The sequence below is a fragment of the Ascidiella aspersa genome, chromosome 5, assembly GCF_963924565.1.
Source record: "Ascidiella aspersa chromosome 5, kaAscAspe10.2, whole genome shotgun sequence".
In the NCBI taxonomy this organism is placed as follows: Eukaryota; Metazoa; Chordata; class Ascidiacea; order Phlebobranchia; family Ascidiidae; genus Ascidiella; species Ascidiella aspersa.
The window spans coordinates 31,488,638-31,506,021 of record NC_139451.1 but is presented as its reverse complement, the minus strand read 5'-3'; the positions used below and the strand labels follow the sequence as shown (position 1 = coordinate 31,506,021).

Sequence of the window (17,384 nt, the reverse complement as noted above, 5' to 3'; positions counted from 1 at the left end):
AAAAATGCATATTTTCATTGCAAAACCTAACTCCTAGTACTGACAATATATCCATTAATGCGCTAAAATATCATGTTTTTTTGATGTTCAAGTGTTCTCATCCCAAAGTCAATAAAATAAATTCATGCAAACAATGTTTATAAACAATGTCCCACAATGAAATCATTTATTAATTTGGTATTTAAGCAGAAAAAGGTTTCCAAAACACGTACGCATTTTAATTAGTTTTAGCAAGTTTCAGCCTCTATATTTTTAGTTTAAGCCTCGATAAACATGACGGAAAAACAACCCTAAAAGATTTTTCTAAAATCAACCACGTTGAAATTTGTTGTCAAAAAAGCCAATCCGGCATCCTTGGACGTCTGTTCTATACTTTTCAGCTGTCGGTCTTTGGCTCGCACTTTTTTATATTTTTTTAAGTTTTGGTATTACGTAACTATAAAAATGGTCGTGTAAAGCCTGGTTAAAAATCGGATCTAAAATACATTATTATACAAAGTGTGACTTTTTTAAATAGGTTTTAAATATCCTATTTTTGACAAGCTGGCTATAATGATTCAAGTGTAATTTAATGGTAGGCTATGATACAAGTTAGTGTAATTTAATGGTAGGCTATGATACAAGTTAGTGTAATTTAATGGTAGGCTATGATACAAGTTAGTGTAATTTAATGGTAGGCTATGATACAAGTTAGTGTAATTTAATGGTAGGCTATGATACAAGTTAGTATAATTTAATGGTAGGCTATGATACAAGTTAGTGTAATTTAAGAAAAAACGTAAAGGGGTATAAGTTTTACTGAAATGAGCCGTGGGCTAGGTTAAATTGATTGGCTGCCAGATGCCTCCCGCGGGTTTCAGTAAGTTCAATAATTCATAGATGGAAGCATCTCACATTAGAAAAAAGTTGTAATAAATTTTCTTTATTGAAGGTTTTTTGTTTTCTAAAGTCGGTTCGCAACAAAATTCAGTTTTAAACCGGTCCGCAGTGCAAAAAAATGTTGCCGATCCCTGATATAGACCACTCGTACACATTTCTATAACTGTAGAAATATCATAAGAAACAGTGAGACAAAACAATGCCGCTTTGAAAACTGAACAAAGAAGAATTTGGAAGGTATGAGATGGCGGGGTTGAAGTGTTTCAATTTAACACGCAAGTTACATTTCTTTAATCGAGCATCTTGTACAACAAAGCGCCAAGCTTATGTCAAGCGCAAACCCTGATGTAACAAGTGGAATAAAGTGACGGAAAATTAATCGGTTTAAAAAAGGGTTAGGTTTTTGGAAGTTACGTGAAACTTTATTTTATAAATGTCGTCGACGAATAACCAAAAAATCCAACTGTCGAAAAGAAGAAAAATACAAATTTTTACAAAAGATTTTGTCTAAAAGATGATAAATATAATTTTTTATAAAATATGGTATTTTTGTAAAACAAATATTATTAGAAAAATATAAAGGACAAAATCAGCCACTGGGTGGGGCTCCCAAATCGCATCATAGAAATAACAACTAGGAATACAAACAAAAACAAGCTTGGTTCTGCATGAATAACAACTAATTTCATCAAAAAAAGAAAAATAACAGAATAAAGGTGTACACATTACAGGCTATAAAATTTTACAGGTTTAAGTAAAGAAAAATCAGTTTGGTACAACATTTAAAATAAAACTTTGTTTAAAACGAGATAATAGGCAATGTAGGTTTATACGTCCACAAAAGATATTATTGATTGCTAATTGCTATTCACGTTTTTCACATCATTGGATGATTGGAAAAATAGGAAAGCCTTAATATTGGCAACAGCTTGGTTTTGTGAAGCAAATGAGCACTGTACAGTGGACGCTAAAGAGCTTTGTGGAATTGGACAAACGCAATATTAGGCTCTGCGCCATTTAAACTGCAACAATACAACCAAGGCTGGCAACATCATCAGTGTGGAAACAAACGGTCCACTTGTTTTCTTGCGGGTCGTAAACTTCTACCGATTTCTCCTTGTACCTGTGACAAGATGTACAACAACGATATAAACAATTTGTTAACTTTGGCTAGCATTATTATTAGAAACAATCAGTTACATTCTCAACCGACGAATATTGTTCAGCCAAGTATTAATGCCAAAAAACATTGGTTAAATATATCTAGAAAACATAAACGCCAAGAAAAATGAGTTTCACCTCGGGAAAATAGAATTGATGTAAGCTCCAATCTGAGCCCAAATACAATTAAGAAGCCATTTAATTATTACTCTTACCTTACTTGTGCTTTTTATGACAACAATGGTAAAAGTGAATTCTTAAAGCAGTTTTTGGTTTGTTTTAATTGCAATTATATCTGTGTCTCGGGCGAATAGCAACAAAGCCATCATTTTGTTCGCTTTTAAGAAAATATATATAAATGGTGGAAACGCAATAATAAATCACAAATAAAAACAACAATAAAAAATATTTATGGCAGGAACAATTGTTTAAATATATATAGAAAAATAAATAGGAAGAAACATATGTACATTCGCGATTGCGGCCAAATACAAATAAGAAACCTTTTAATTATTACAAACCTTACCCCCGTATTTTAATGATAATATTAGAAAGTGGTAAATTATCGAAGCTTCAGTTCTTTCTGTTTTTTAATTGCAATTGTGTCTGCGCCTCGGGCGAATAGCAACTTTACTCGCTAAATATAAAGCCGTCGTTTTTTTATCTTATCAAACAAAATTTAAAATTATGGATAAGTAACAATAAATCCCACTACAGTGTACCATTTTTATGAAATTAATATATATTTTTTTCACGGTGGTTACATTATTTTAATTTCGGAATCCTCACCCGCAAATAACATAGAGCTTTCCTTGCAACACAAAAGTTAAATGGCGGTGCCGTCCAACGTTGGTGGGTCGAACTTGAGTCCACGAGTTGCTTCTGGGGTCGTATCGTTCTACTGTGCTTAGCGCTATCCAACCTGGTTAAAAAGCACAATATGTAAAGTATGGACAAACTTGTTTGTTATTTCACCACTTGTTTTGTCGGTTTATTTTCAAAATGCAATCGGGGAAAGAGGCGCTATAACGCTAAAAATTAAAATTAAAAAAAAACTTTCTGAATCGCTCAACTCAAAAAACATATTTTTTCAAACATCAATCTACGATGGTCCCTGTTTGTCAGAGTATTTTATATTTGGGTTATATCACTTGTTTGTCGGTTCGAAACTACTGCACGGTTCAAAATGTTTAGATGCCTGTAGAAATTTAAAATGGCGCTTTTCAAACTCATCATATGACAAAAAAACGTTAAAAATGTATTTCAAAAATCATCCCAGTGAAGTTTCCCGCTAAAGAGATGTTTTTACAAAGTTATGGAAATGAAAACGTTTATTCTTTCAGTTAATGGCGACGTCATCGGAAAAATATGTTGTTTGTATAATATTTAATTGCATTTTACTCCTTTAATTGAAATCGATGGCTAAAAATCTCACCTTAAACAATAAAACATAATATACGTTAACAACATGAATTAAATAAACTTCTAAACGCTAAAGCAAATTGAACCAACTGTTTTTAACCTGAAAAATACCTTTTCATCGATTTGAAAGTTTGAGCCTAGTAATGACGATTAATATTCAAATATATAAAAATATCGTCTATCGCTATCGGAATATAATGTCAAGTATCGGACATCCACAGTTCAGAGTACAAGTTGATCTGATGTGTCGTGATATCTACTTTATACACTGAACAGTTGTTAGCTGGGCACTTGAATGGCGCTGGAACTTAAGTTACGGAAAGCATTTATCGCAACCTGTATACATTCAATAATCGAAAGCAAACTAAGAAGTTTCAAGATAAAGTTTAACTTGGGCGCAGTGGTAACAAATGATTCCCTTTATTGGTATGGTAAAACCGAATCTAACCAATGTAGTTTCTGCAAAAAGGCCACGGAAACGGTATATCACCTGTTTTATTTGTGTCCTGTGACGTGTTTATTCTGGGAAAACGTGAGCTCGTGGTTAAGTATGAAACAACGAATATCGTGTATTTTTCCCCCGATCAATTATTCTTCGTAGCCGTGCAAAACATTTGTGAATTGTGTCCTTTTGTGTGCAACGCCATTTATCAGTGTAAATATGCCGAAAGTGCCCCGACTATATGTTACGCTTTTTCGCGATGTTACCTTCTAAAAACGAGGAAGTATGGCGATGCACAAAAGTAGATGGTCGTTAGATGCATGAAAGCTCTCCAATAATAATTTGTTTTCCTTGTGTCTTTTTGGCCATTTTATTTATTAATAATAAAACAAATAAAAATATCTGGACACTTGTAGCGCAATATTAAGTTTATCTTTACCTCTTGTGCGTTTTGTTAATTGGGAAACGTTAAGGATTACCGAGAGGGGGTAAACAACCGCCATTACCTAGTGGCCCACGCATAACTTCGTAAATACTTAGTGTGTAGTTATTTTACAAGTGGACCAACAATGTTAAAAGCTCAAGGGCCCTTCCATATTTATATTGGGATACTTTTAATTGTGGTTTATGAAGAATTTGCGTAAGTTTAGACTAGATTCGTTTCAAAACATTCTAGGTATATTAAATAAGTTCTGTTCAAGATAACGTCGTGTCGTCGTCTCTATTTCGAGTAAACTGTAAGTTAAACAAAAACTTTTCTTCTGTTTTACAAATTTTCTTAGCAAATTTTAGACACAAATGATTAAAAGCAGTTAGTTTTACGCTTGTTTTGCCTAAATAAATATTTACGAGCCTACTGAATGTTTAATCAACAAGGTAAACAATACAATTACCATCGGAGCCGCAAGTTGCGTAAATGTTTCCTTGAAACGCAGCAACTGAAACACCTGATCTAGTTTCATTCATGTGTTGAATTGCTGACCACCGATTATCCGAGAACTTCTCACATGAGTTGAGGTTTGATGAGGTGTTCCATCCACCAATAACATAAAGTGAACCTGGAAAAACAACCAACAAAAACTTAACACAAAAGTTTAATATTAAAAAAGCTTCACTGTTATCGACAAGTTTCACAGATATTTTACTGCACAAATTTCCCAAATGTCAGTTGAGAAAACGGAGAGAAATTCTGTAACTTTTGCAAGTACCAAACGGTCTCAAATCGATTTTTTCCAAAAAGTGAAAAAAAAAATAAATTAGGAATGTTTAAAAAATAACGTTCTAAAAGGCTTTAAACCAACATTCATTTTTTTTTTCATTTTTAACCAGAAATTCTATTTTTTTACCTGAAAAATCTTGTAGGGGTGCGGCAATATATTTATTATTTCTGAGGGAATGAAAGGTTGAGAACCACTGCTCTATAGTTTTACCTTTATAATTTTATTTTAGCCTCAAAAATTGATAGAAAAAAGAAGCTTAATAATTTTTCTGACATCAACCACGTTGAAAAAAGCCAGATATTTGAAATTTGGTGCCTGGTATGCCTTGCACTTATGTCTATTTCACATTCATTCACAATTTATTTTTTATTTTAAACCATATTCCATTTTTATTAGATTTCTGTTTCAAACTCTATTATTTTTTTTTAAAGCTTTATTAATTGTTTTTAGCAATGTAGAAATTGCGGTAGCCTTATTTTAAACTAACAGATGTCAAGTAAATACATAAGATTAACAGTCCTTCTTAAAGTAGGGTCCGCGTAGCAGGTATAGCAAAAACATTGTGTTAATCAGTGACGTCATAACAAGCGCAGTTGCCTTAAAATTGCTCAAAAGTCATCAAACGGTTAAGTTGAATAGTTCACCAAATATTCCAACCTCATAATCATAATATCGAGAGTATTAATCTGTTAAACCCGATTTGACAAAAATATAATTCCGCTCCTATACGTGACCGCAACAAACACATACTTTTATGTTTACGTTACAATGCTTATGCGATAGAAAGTTGGCAACACTCGCAAACAGCTGATAGCGATGCGAGGTAAAGTCAACTTTCATCCTTACCTTCAAATTCGACCATTGCGTGGCTACTTCTCGGTTGCATCAAGTCAAGGCCCTTGCTCCAGGAATTGTTGTCGGGGTTGTAGATGATACAAGTTGATAGACGCCCGTTGTTATAACCACCGGTGACGTAGATCAAACCTGGGTTAAAGCAAAATATTTATATTAAACGGAGCTTTAAGCACAAAACATACGCAACAACAACAAAACAAGCTCATAGATTATACTTGGGCAATTGTTCATATTTCGTCATATTCCGATCGAAATGTTGACGTTTTTGAACAGAATACATTTTTTAATACGCGAAAATGAGCACCAAAAACTACACATTTGCCAAAATGACGGACGTTATAGAATAGTGTTCATTCATAATATATCGAGTTGTTATTATTAGTTCAATTAAAACGGGAGAACCTAAAAAAAAAGATACGGAAATGCGTTTCCAAGATAAGTACTCGACCCGGCCGAGTAATGCACTGTGCCGAGTATTCGAGTTTGGAACTTTGTGAAACTACTTAACTCGGTGACCGACATATTTTTGTTTGCCCCTGCGCAGAGCTTATGTTCGTATTTTATTTGAGGAATTTTGTTCGTGCAAGTAAATTAAATATGAATCCCAACAATTAATGCATGTCCAGTAAATAAATGAACCCAGCCACTTTGATTTGTGGGAGGGTGACATTGCTGGTTATCAATAAAAATATGAAGTTATACTTTACGCGACTTCCCACAATATATAAAAACATAAATTACATTTTAAGTCAGAGGTTCCCAAACTGGGCGCCGCGAGACTTTGCCAGGGGCGCCTTAAAAACAAGTAAAAGTTGTTCTATTGCAATGATTTTCAACTTTTTAAACACATTTCCAAATAAATAAACTTGTGGAACACCAAAAGAAATGCAACGGTATTCAAGTTACGTTACGGTACAGCCTAATAATTGCAAGCAATCACAGTTTTTCTGCTATCTAACCTATTTTATTGTGATATTTGGGTTAGTTTTAAGGAGCATAACCTGGTATTTGGGCATAAACTGACAAACGACCAACACGAACACACATTCTACTATATTTGTAAGTTAACGCACGATTCTTGTGTTTCAAATAACAAACATCTATATTTTTCTTTGCTATTGGGTAATAGATCCTCAATATAATGGTATTGTCAATGTCACAATGGTAGGCTTACTTAATTAAAATCAGATCTTCAGGCCCATTATGCAAAGCAAATAAGTTTTTGCAGAATAGCAGATAATGTTGCGCCGATTTTTGTGTGGATAGTATCAGTAAGATGTAAATTAAAATACTAGTTAGCCAAACTATCCAAGGTCAAAAGGACAGGGTAGGCACCGTTCTGCATTCAGTACGGCGCCGTAAGTTTTAATGAGTTTTCAAAGGGCGCCGCCCATAAAAAAAAATGATTGGCAACCGCTGGTTTAAGTGGTTCATTTAAAAGGGGTTGAAATATATTTAAATATACACTAGCTCTGGGGTTCTGGGTTTAACTTCGAACCCACGGTTTACTTGCAATGCTTGAATCCTCACGACGACGTGAAGTTAGATTTTCGAAAAGTTTCCGGTAAATTTCTAGAAATGCAATTTAAATCTTGGGGAAAACAATGTTAATATTAAGCTCGTTTACGCAACAGGTTGTACAAATAAAATGTCTGCGGCGAAACGATTTTTTAAATTTTTAAAACTTGCAGTGAGCATTTTAATACAGACGACGGACTTATTGCGGCCAGCCAAGAGTCGACTAAATAGTGAAACAAGTCTGTAACGTTTCCGCCAATTTTCAATGCCGAAGCGAACGTGCGTATGTTCAACATAGGTTCACTTATTCTTTTGAATAAATAATTTGTTTCTCACCATTTAAAACAGCACAAGCGGCATCATATCGACCTTCTGGCATATCGGCCAAAGAGGTCCAAGTTTGGTCGATGAGGTCAAACATTTGGCAACTTTTCATGTTTTCACCAAATCCTCCAAAGATGAAAACCTTGTTCATAAACTTCACCGCGGTCGCGCAATCAACTGGAAAGATCGGTTGCTGGAAATATACAAACATAAGTTGGGTAAAACGCCACAGTAAGACGCGCATTAAAACAAACACACAATCAGGAAATATCATGTATATCAAATTTCAAGGGCTATAACGAAAGCACTCAATAAGCCGAATAACACAAACTTTGTTAAAACAGGCTTCAATATTTTTGGATAACAAACTACTAGCGGCGACCAAAAGCTTAGTACTGAGATTTATGTTATAGATTTTTTCGTGTTGTAGATGTTTAACCCAACACGTTTGATTTTTTTTTTAATTCCCACAAACTTTCGTCGCCTGTCACATTATAAAGCTACTATGAATTAAAGAAGCCTCGTGAGAAGTCTGGAAGGTATACGACTTTACTTTACCACAATACAGGTTGCTTTACAGGGGCTTTGTTTAACGTAATTTTACAACAACACCCAAATATTGCTACACCACGATATGCTCTTTGGTGGCGCCCTTATGGTATAAATGACACCTAAAATAGAAGCGGTTGAAAATTACTCAACATTTGTTTGTGCTGTCAGCGTAAGCGGAGCAAAAAACGCGATTGGGCAAAAGTGGCATAGAATTTTACGGTTAATCGTATGTACACAATATGCGCAACTTGTTTAACAAATTCCCATTAAGTTTTGTTGTCTGCAAATCGTTTTGTTTCGGTCAAAATTTAATAAATCTATTATTATGTGAAGTTTTTAAAAATAGTTTTAGACTGCTCACTTCACTTTGGTTGTTTGTTGTTTTAGTGGAAAGTGAACTTTGTATTTTTAATAATATACATGTTTACATATACACAGTAATTATACACCATTATTTACCAGCAATACTTCTTTTTGCTTAGTCACTACATCAATTAGAACACATTGTTTCTCTGAATTTAAACCTCCAACCATCAAAATCTTTGTTGATTCTGCTTGAGAGTAACACAATACAAATTACAAAGTTAAAAAAAGCACAAATTAAGAGACAGAGAGAGATGTGTAGCAGTACACATCTAAATTAGAGAATAAACAAAACAATATTTATAGAATTTTTAATATATTTCTTTAGATTTGTAAAATATATTTTTAATTATTTTTACTTTATGAAGTCATTATAAGCAACAAAACATCTTTTTAATTCTATATATTCAAATATGTACAATTTTAGATATATTTTTTTAAATGACTACATTTCAAATACATTACCGCTAAAATTGTGTCAATATTTTATTTCACAATTGATTAATTATTCGAGTAGCTTTCACATTTACCTTCTTTAATAGCGACTAAAAAACGAAAAATTAATGAATCAAATTAACAAAAAAAATGCATATGTGCAAAAATACTGGTATATGCTACACATATATTGTTCGATATCAGATATACATTTAAATATATTTTGATATACACTTAAAATAACTGCTGATAAACTAATAGTAACCTTGAGGTTTGGGTTTTAGAAGAAAATTTCTCATCGCATCCATCACAGAACGACAACAAGCAAAATTCTCTCGGACAAGAATCTTAAAAGCAAATAACAACATAGTTACAAGTTAACAATTATTTATATACAAACCATAACTTATTCAGCTTTAAAGATGTATGCTAATTTATATGACAAAATCAATGCATTAATTTGAGGCAAAAACTTAGTACTGGTGAATTAGTAGTCAGAACCTGATTAATAAAACATGATCGAATGTGAAATTTGTTTAGAGAAAAAAATGCCATCTTTAATTTGTTTTTATTTTACCATTAGTTTAGCAAGGTAAAAGAAATACACAACATAAAAGACACAAAAAACTACTATCGTATATTAGTAAACAAATTGAAATTTTAAAATGTAGAAAAGGAATAGAATATTTTAAAGTTACTGCAGCAGTAATTTTATGCAAACCTAGTGAGTTTGGGCAATTGGAATAACTAAACCAACCTCGTCAATAACAGTGGTCTGCAAGAATTCACCAGAAAGAGTTGAAAGGTCAAGTTGAGAGAAGAGGTTAACAAAATGTTCCCTACGACTGGAAAGTTTGAAGTGAACCCATTGAATTATTCCAGTGAAAACAGACTCTCCTTGTTTCTAAATAATTAGAAAAAACATCAACTGTGAAAAATTAGAAATTGTCGCTGAAAACGAAAACTGTTGTAAGAATATATTTACGGTTTTTAAAAAAACGCAGTTTTTTTGTTTTAAAATTCTTTTTTGGGTTGGCTTGAGTCGTCAAAATGAATATTTCGCAAAACAGTCTTAACTTTCCAAAATAATGAATACAAAATCCTAAAACTGTTGTAAATGGACACATACAACACTTTTGAGATTTTTTTAAGAAACACGTGCTTCTACTACACTTTTAAGAAATTTATATCTCAGACTAAAGAAGCTAGAGATATGACATTATTCGCAAAAAAACGCAAAACAATTTCATTAGTACAAAAATCCTAATTTTTAAAACAAAACGTCATACATAAGTTACCTTGGCATTTTGATGATTGATTATTGCAGACATAGAGTCAAAATCCAGTTGTTTAAAGTCATCTTGTTGCACAACAGCTTCAAAGTTGGCATGTATCACTTGTTTTGCTCTTTCCTCTATTTCGGTGAGGTGGTATCGCTGAGCATGAGCCAGGATTTCCAAGCAATTATCGACACCCACCATTTGCAAGATGTACTTGGCACAGTTGGATTTAAGAACTATAAGCAACAGAAAAGGTGTTGGAAAATTGTAAATAAATAAACCATAAATTGAATATTGGTATGGAACTTAAAAACAGAGACTATTGTTACACGCACCTTGCGAGCAAAGCTAGCGTAAAATTTTTGAGGTGTAACGGTATTTGCTTAAAATTGCTAAAAAAAAAGCTTTATAGTTGCAAATCTTTAAAGGTTGTCCAGTTTTGAGACCAAAATTGGAACAACATCAACTTCGGAATAAAAGACAGTTAGGAATAGGGCGTAAATAGGACTAATACCAAATAGTCGTAATAATGACGAAATCGGAATTACGCCTAAATAAAGCCTATACCACATTTTATCTAACCCCAAACCCCAAACCCCACCCATAACTATCACTAACCTCCCGAATATTTTCAACCCTAACACCCAATTGCTAACACCTCCAACTACCCGCCTAAGCCAAAACAGGGGCGAAAAATTCGGGACAAAATAGCTGCGCCCAAATGTCGACAGCAAACGGCCAATGCTAGATATGTGGCCCCCAATCATCCCATACCCTTTCCATACAGTCATAGGCGTTATTTTCTCCATTTAAGTCTAATTCAGTAAATTAATTTTGGACTTATTTCAACATGTTTAGGTCTTATCTAGACTATTTTAGATTTTATTTTGTTGTGATTGTTACTGCGAATTTGGGATTATTATGTCGGTGGTCTTAATGCTATGGTATTATGGATTATTTAATTTAGATATTGCTGCTTTGTAGGTGTTATTATGTTTTCTACAGGAAGTACTGTGAAATCAATGAGCTAGGCTTAAGGGAAAAATAAAAACATATATATAATTTGTTCAATATTTTTTTCCTTTTGCTCACGGCGCTCCTGGCAGCCTTCCATGGCGCACCGAAAGAAAGCGCCGAGTTATACAGTTGAAATTGTTAAACCGGGCATTACGTGCTGGAATTAAAAATATTCTGTGGATATGAAATTAAAATAATTATTATATATACAAATAGGCCTACATTCAATCTGTGTGTAGTCAGCATCCTCATGCAATTCCAATGCATTCTCCTTTGTAATCTGCACATCATTAGTGTAAATGCAATTCAAAAGTCTCTCCAGTTGTTCATCTTTCATTTTAATTTTGATCTCTGCAGCAAATTGTTCTTTCATCTGAACAGTAACATGTGATCACATAATGTGAATTCATATTATCTGGCTAACGTTATCATTAAGTACAAGGGTGGTCCAAACCCAGGCCCGACATGTTGCTCGTGGCCTGCGAAACATTGGTCAATTATTTTAATGTGTAGGTCTACTGTTAAATGTTTAATCAAAGAAAGCTTAAAGACCAACAAACAGCAAGCAAACTGCAATTGTTTGGTTGCAATTACATTTTTCCGGTTGTACGATAAAAAAAATCAGTTTCCTATCGCTCACCGAATTAGGATCCAGGGGGTGGCAAGAACGCCTAATTTTGGTATGTGTTATATCGGTTTAAGAAAGGCTGCAGTGCGTCACAAATGGAACTTTCTGAAATGGCTGTTTTGCGAACTTATATGTTATATTTGCGTTTTGTTTTCCGAAACAATAAGTTCTATGTGATTTGGTACATACATACATATTCAAGTGCGCGTTACATATACATTACAATACGATGCACGCGTTACCATCTTTAAATATTTATTGGCGATCAAACAAAAATCCATATAAAGCCCATGGCATGCCTGTAGACTAGTGCAGTGCTCTTCAACCGGTGTGCACGGTGTACCCAGTATAAAAAGGTAAACACGGGTGTAACACAAAGTTTTAGTGAGCCATTAATGTTATATTTGCCAGAAGTAACTGATTTCTATGAGACAATAGTACTGTGTATTGTACTAAGTAAAATTTTGAAAAATCTATTAATCGAAAAGTTAAACATGGAAAAAAATAGCAGGTAGCACAAGAACAAATCTGATTTTGCTGGATGAAGTAATTATAATTATGGTAACAAATAAGAATTAAATTGGGAGATCTTAAAAGTGCTAAGAACTGAAAACTTAACTTTTACAACTAATTTCTTAAGGTAGGAATTAATAAACCCTTAACAGACAATTACTTACATACTTCAAAAAATATGAATTTTACTTCATTTATTAATTATATTTTACCCGAGTTGTAAACATTGTGCAAAAGTACACTGACATAAGTCCAAGCACAACTCTATGAACTGGAAAACATTTGGTTTCCGCCTTGAGCGTTGCATCACAAAATTTCTTTTCAAACTTGCGATCACTAAAAATAGAAATTCAAGAAGGCGATTTGAATAGGTTTTAGAAACGTTTACAATTTTACCAGAAGAGCTGTTTTTCATTATTATGCCTGGTAGCATTCATTATTATGCCTGGTAGTTATATATAGTAATTCTTATTTAAGGCACCTAGCAAACAAGTAAAATAATTCTACATTTTTGCACTTTAGCGAGCCCCTTATGATAGCCAAGAAAGCCAGTTGTTGACTTCTAGACAGAAAATGTTTTGAATACCTGGAATAGCTTTTCACAGAACATAAGCCGTTCTGTTTATTTTTACATTTGACTTAAATTGAGTCAAATCGCTAAAAAGTTAAGTTTTCCGAAGTTATTGGATAGATTGGACTACAAATTTAGAATATACACCAGGTACATAAGAGATTATTTATTAGTGGTTATTTTCACAAGGTTACAGTGATAAGTTATGCAGCTTAGAAACCATAAACTAATAAAAAAAATAGTACTGAACATTTGATCCAATATGTTCAGCTGGGTTGTATTAGACTGTGAATATTGGGGTTGCTCAAAGTGGAATACTGGAACATAAAAACAAATGTCAACATATTTGAACCCTAAACCTTTCTTTGTTTTAGTCAAGAATGACAGAGTTGTTGTCGTAATGCATGTTTAAGTAGGAGGTGGTTACTGTGCTTTCTATAATATGCTTAAATATCAAGTGGGTACAATCAGTATGGCAGAAAGCTGGCGACTATGTCGGCCAAAGAATCAGCAAGAAAACCGAAGAAATTAGTCAAAAAAAATAACATTTTGTTTTTTTCAAAAGATTATCCAAAAAACTTGTGCATTTTACACATATTCCATCCAATATACTTTTAAAATGCTGAATATGTAGGAACATTATGCACTAAAATTGACTGGAAATAATTTTTCTGTGTCGTTCTGAAAAAAAAAGTACGAAGCACATTGTTTAGAGAAAAGCCAGTGTTTGGCATATATATTATTTATTAGTTTGGGAAGTATTAAATTTCGATAGAACTGTTGTGTATTTGCAGTTTTACTTTGATTTGGCAAATACTTCTTTATTGAGTTAAAAAAGCAATAATGATAGTCGCCATTTTTGTTAAATAGACAGGTGTGACATTTGCATAAGCATATTAAGGCTGTACTAGGCCAGGGCGAGCAACATACGGCCCGCAGACAGTTTCCGGTGTTACATGATAATGTGGCCCACGGCAACAGCCTGCCGTAATCCCCCACTACTTGCTTATTACAATTAGAGGACTCCAGCCATAAGATCAAAATAAAAACGACATCAACGCCGAAATAAGACCAACGTAGGACTGGTACCTAATAGTCGTAATACCGTCTAAATCGGAATAAGTTATAAACCGTTCGGAATAAGTCCTAAAAGACCAGAATCAGGCCTATAAAACATTTTACCTAACCCCAAGCCCCACCCCTAAGTACATCATTAACTCCCCTAATAATTTAAACCCTAACCCATTTTCTAACCCCACCTATTACCCAACAATAACCCCAAACAGGGCCAGGAAATCAGAGGCCAACACAGCGGCACCATAACGGCGCCCTTCAAACTAGGGCGCCCAAAATTAGACACCAAAACGTTCGATACCAGACCCATGGCCCCCGATCGTCCGATACTCTCTTTCTACAGGTTCATGTGTTATTTTGGCCATTTAGGCCCGATTCCGAACAATTTAGGACTTATTCCGACAGATGTATGTCTTATTTTGACGAGCAGTTTTTATTCTGTCGTATGTATTACTGCATATTTTGGTTTATTATGTCGTATGTATTACTGCATATTTTGGTTTATTCTGTCGTATGTATTGCTGCATATTTTGGTTTATTATGTCATTGGTATTAATACTAAAAGTGTTATTGATTTTCTGCTTTAGATTTAGAATATACAATCAATATTTTTCCTTGGATTTTGTTAAGAAAATTAAATTGCAAATTTAACAAGGATAGCTACGTTTTCACTTAAGTCCGCAATAAAGGTTTGCCGTGCTATGAAAGTGTTGCCGTGTTTAAAGAGTACAACATTAGCCGCCATTATGCGACAAAACATATAGGCTATGGCAGTACAATTAATATATCGATTAGGAATCCGGCCCGCCTAGTACTTCATTTCACATATCAGGACCGCCGACTGGAGAAGTTGCCCGCCCCTTTGAGCTACTTGTTTTCGCATGAGTTCGCCCCAACAGCTTATAGATGTAACAGTGTTAGAGTAAGAAAAGCAGACATTTGCACCCCCAGTCACCCAGGCTGTACTTCAGCATACCCCAAATGTCAAAAAAAAATATTTAACTTTTGCTAATACATTTACTTCTTAATATTCCTATCGCAGCTCAGTGCACAATTTCTGGCGTGGTTGTTCAATGGCGGACAGCGCAAATGTGTCGTGAGTGCCATAAATTAAAATGTTTTTCGCCTAAACATGGCAAGGCTGATACATCCCTTTAACGAACACATCATTTAAGTTTGGGGCACAACCAAAAAACCGACGAATTTGCCAAAAATGCTTGTCACCAGAAGGCTGGCAAGATTCTGCCAGCTGGATACAATTGCCTGTCCTTTTTGTTAAACAGTTACGGTGCTTCAATATGTTACTGTTTAGTGGGGGTTCTTTTGATTAAAATATTTAGGACAAAAAAGTGTTATAGTATTTAGGGCAAAATAAATCACTATGTGATGCGCCACTATGTTTAATTCCAGGGATAGTGATTTTACATTTTCATGTGCATTTCCACAGCTAAAAAAAAATCCATGGCAAAGTGTGAAATAAGGATTCAACAAAGTATGATATGGGGTGATTCATGTTTTTATTGTCGTTATACATTTCAATGTCTGCAAAATGGCACATAACAAGCATTGTTTGTTATTTTTTTAGTTAATGCAAACTTATTTTTTTTTATTGTGAGAAAAATGCTAAATTGGGAAAATTTAAATGAATATTATTTCTTGGAAAATGAAATCCAATAATAGAAGTTGAACTTAAATGTCTTTGAACGGACTATTGCAAACCTGTAATATAATTAAAATATTGTGCTGTATTTATTTAAATTTATAAACACTCGGTAAAAATATTCAAATCAGTAAACAAGTTGTTTGCTTCAAGTAATTTTCAACCCGCTAATACATTTTAAAACTTGCACTAGTAAGCACAAACCTCAAAGATTACACTAGAATTTAGTGCAAAAGTTGTGGACAGTACTTCAAAAACTAAAGTTTGGTAAACAGCCAAGCGGGGTAAAATGATCTTTTAAACAACTAACTGACTTACTGATTAAGCAGTTCCAATATATCAGGTTTTTCTGTGAAATCTTCTTGAAATGTTGTCAAGACATCTGCTGTTGCCATGTTGAAGTGTGAAAACTTAACAGGACAGTAGTACTCTAATTATGGGCTAGTGTTGGCTGCAATACAATAAATTGTTGTAATTTTTTCTATTTATCAAATTTTAAAACGTTGAAAATACGGTACAGCTTACAAGCAACTTAACGCTATGTAAAATGAACAAACATCGGCACTGGTCTAGAATCGTACCACATTTATTTTAACGCTAACAAAACGAGTTGTTAAAGTTGAAATTGCAAGGAAGCCATAAATATGTAAGAATAAAAAATATAAGAATACTTAACCCATCCAAACTATAACTCGCACCCTAACCCAAACATTGTTAGCAATATAAACCCTTGTACGAAATGTGGTAGGATTCTAGACCAACGCCCAAACATCATATGACGCAAACTGTTGACTTTCTTGCTCGGCGAAACAAAAGTATTGTCAGTCACTCATTAACTTTGCAGTGACGAAACGCAAACAAACGCGGCCATTTTGAAAGTTTAGTTCCTCTTTGCAGTTTCGTTCTGGTGAATACAATAGAGGCATAGAAAGTTTATAAATAAAATAAACTGCATTTCTTTGAACCGCATCTAGTTTTTTTTTGCAATTATGGTTTATAAATAAATTCTTTAAGTTTCGGTGCATTTTTTGCATTTATTGTTTATAGTTTATATCGGCGGTACATATGCATTAAACCGTGACGGTTGTAACCATCTATTCGTGACCAACAATAACAACAAGGAAATGTTTTTTGTTTAGATTTCTATTTTTATTTGGAATTCAGCATAAAATGTGTTCGTTCGCACAGGTGTAACCTAAGAGATTATAACTATGAGGTTATAATCTCTTTGGGTGTAACTATTCTAAACAGATGAATTGATTATGCTCTAGTCTTTAAAAACAACATTTTGCATGAAAATTTTGCGTCGCAAAGTTTTTTGGGGATTCCCCCGAAGTTAAGAACAGAAAAACCAAATGCTTGAACTGGTTTTGCTGAGTCGATTTATTTCATTTACGTCTGAGGAAGCTTTTAGTTTTATGTTAAGTGTTTTGGTGAACAATATAGAATTTACAAGACTGCATTTTTAAG

At 33.7% G+C, this 17,384-nt stretch overlaps 1 protein-coding gene across 1 annotated transcript in view; it reads right to left on the bottom strand.

Annotated features, from left to right (window-relative positions):
• The window catches only part of LOC146146344 (kelch-like protein 25), a 58,277-nt gene extending 46,055 nt beyond the window's left edge, over positions 1–12,222 (bottom strand). Inside the window, exons 1-3 of the mRNA XM_083390727.1 lie at positions 11,691–12,222; positions 10,470–10,687; positions 9,929–10,075 (exon numbers count right to left, since the gene is read on the bottom strand). Of these exons, the coding sequence (XP_083246853.1) occupies positions 9,929–10,075; positions 10,470–10,687; positions 11,691–11,841 (516 nt within the window). The 5' untranslated portion in view covers positions 11,842–12,222. The remainder of the gene's footprint in view (positions 1–9,928; positions 10,076–10,469; positions 10,688–11,690) is intronic.
• Between the last annotated feature and the right edge of the window lie 5,162 nt (positions 12,223–17,384).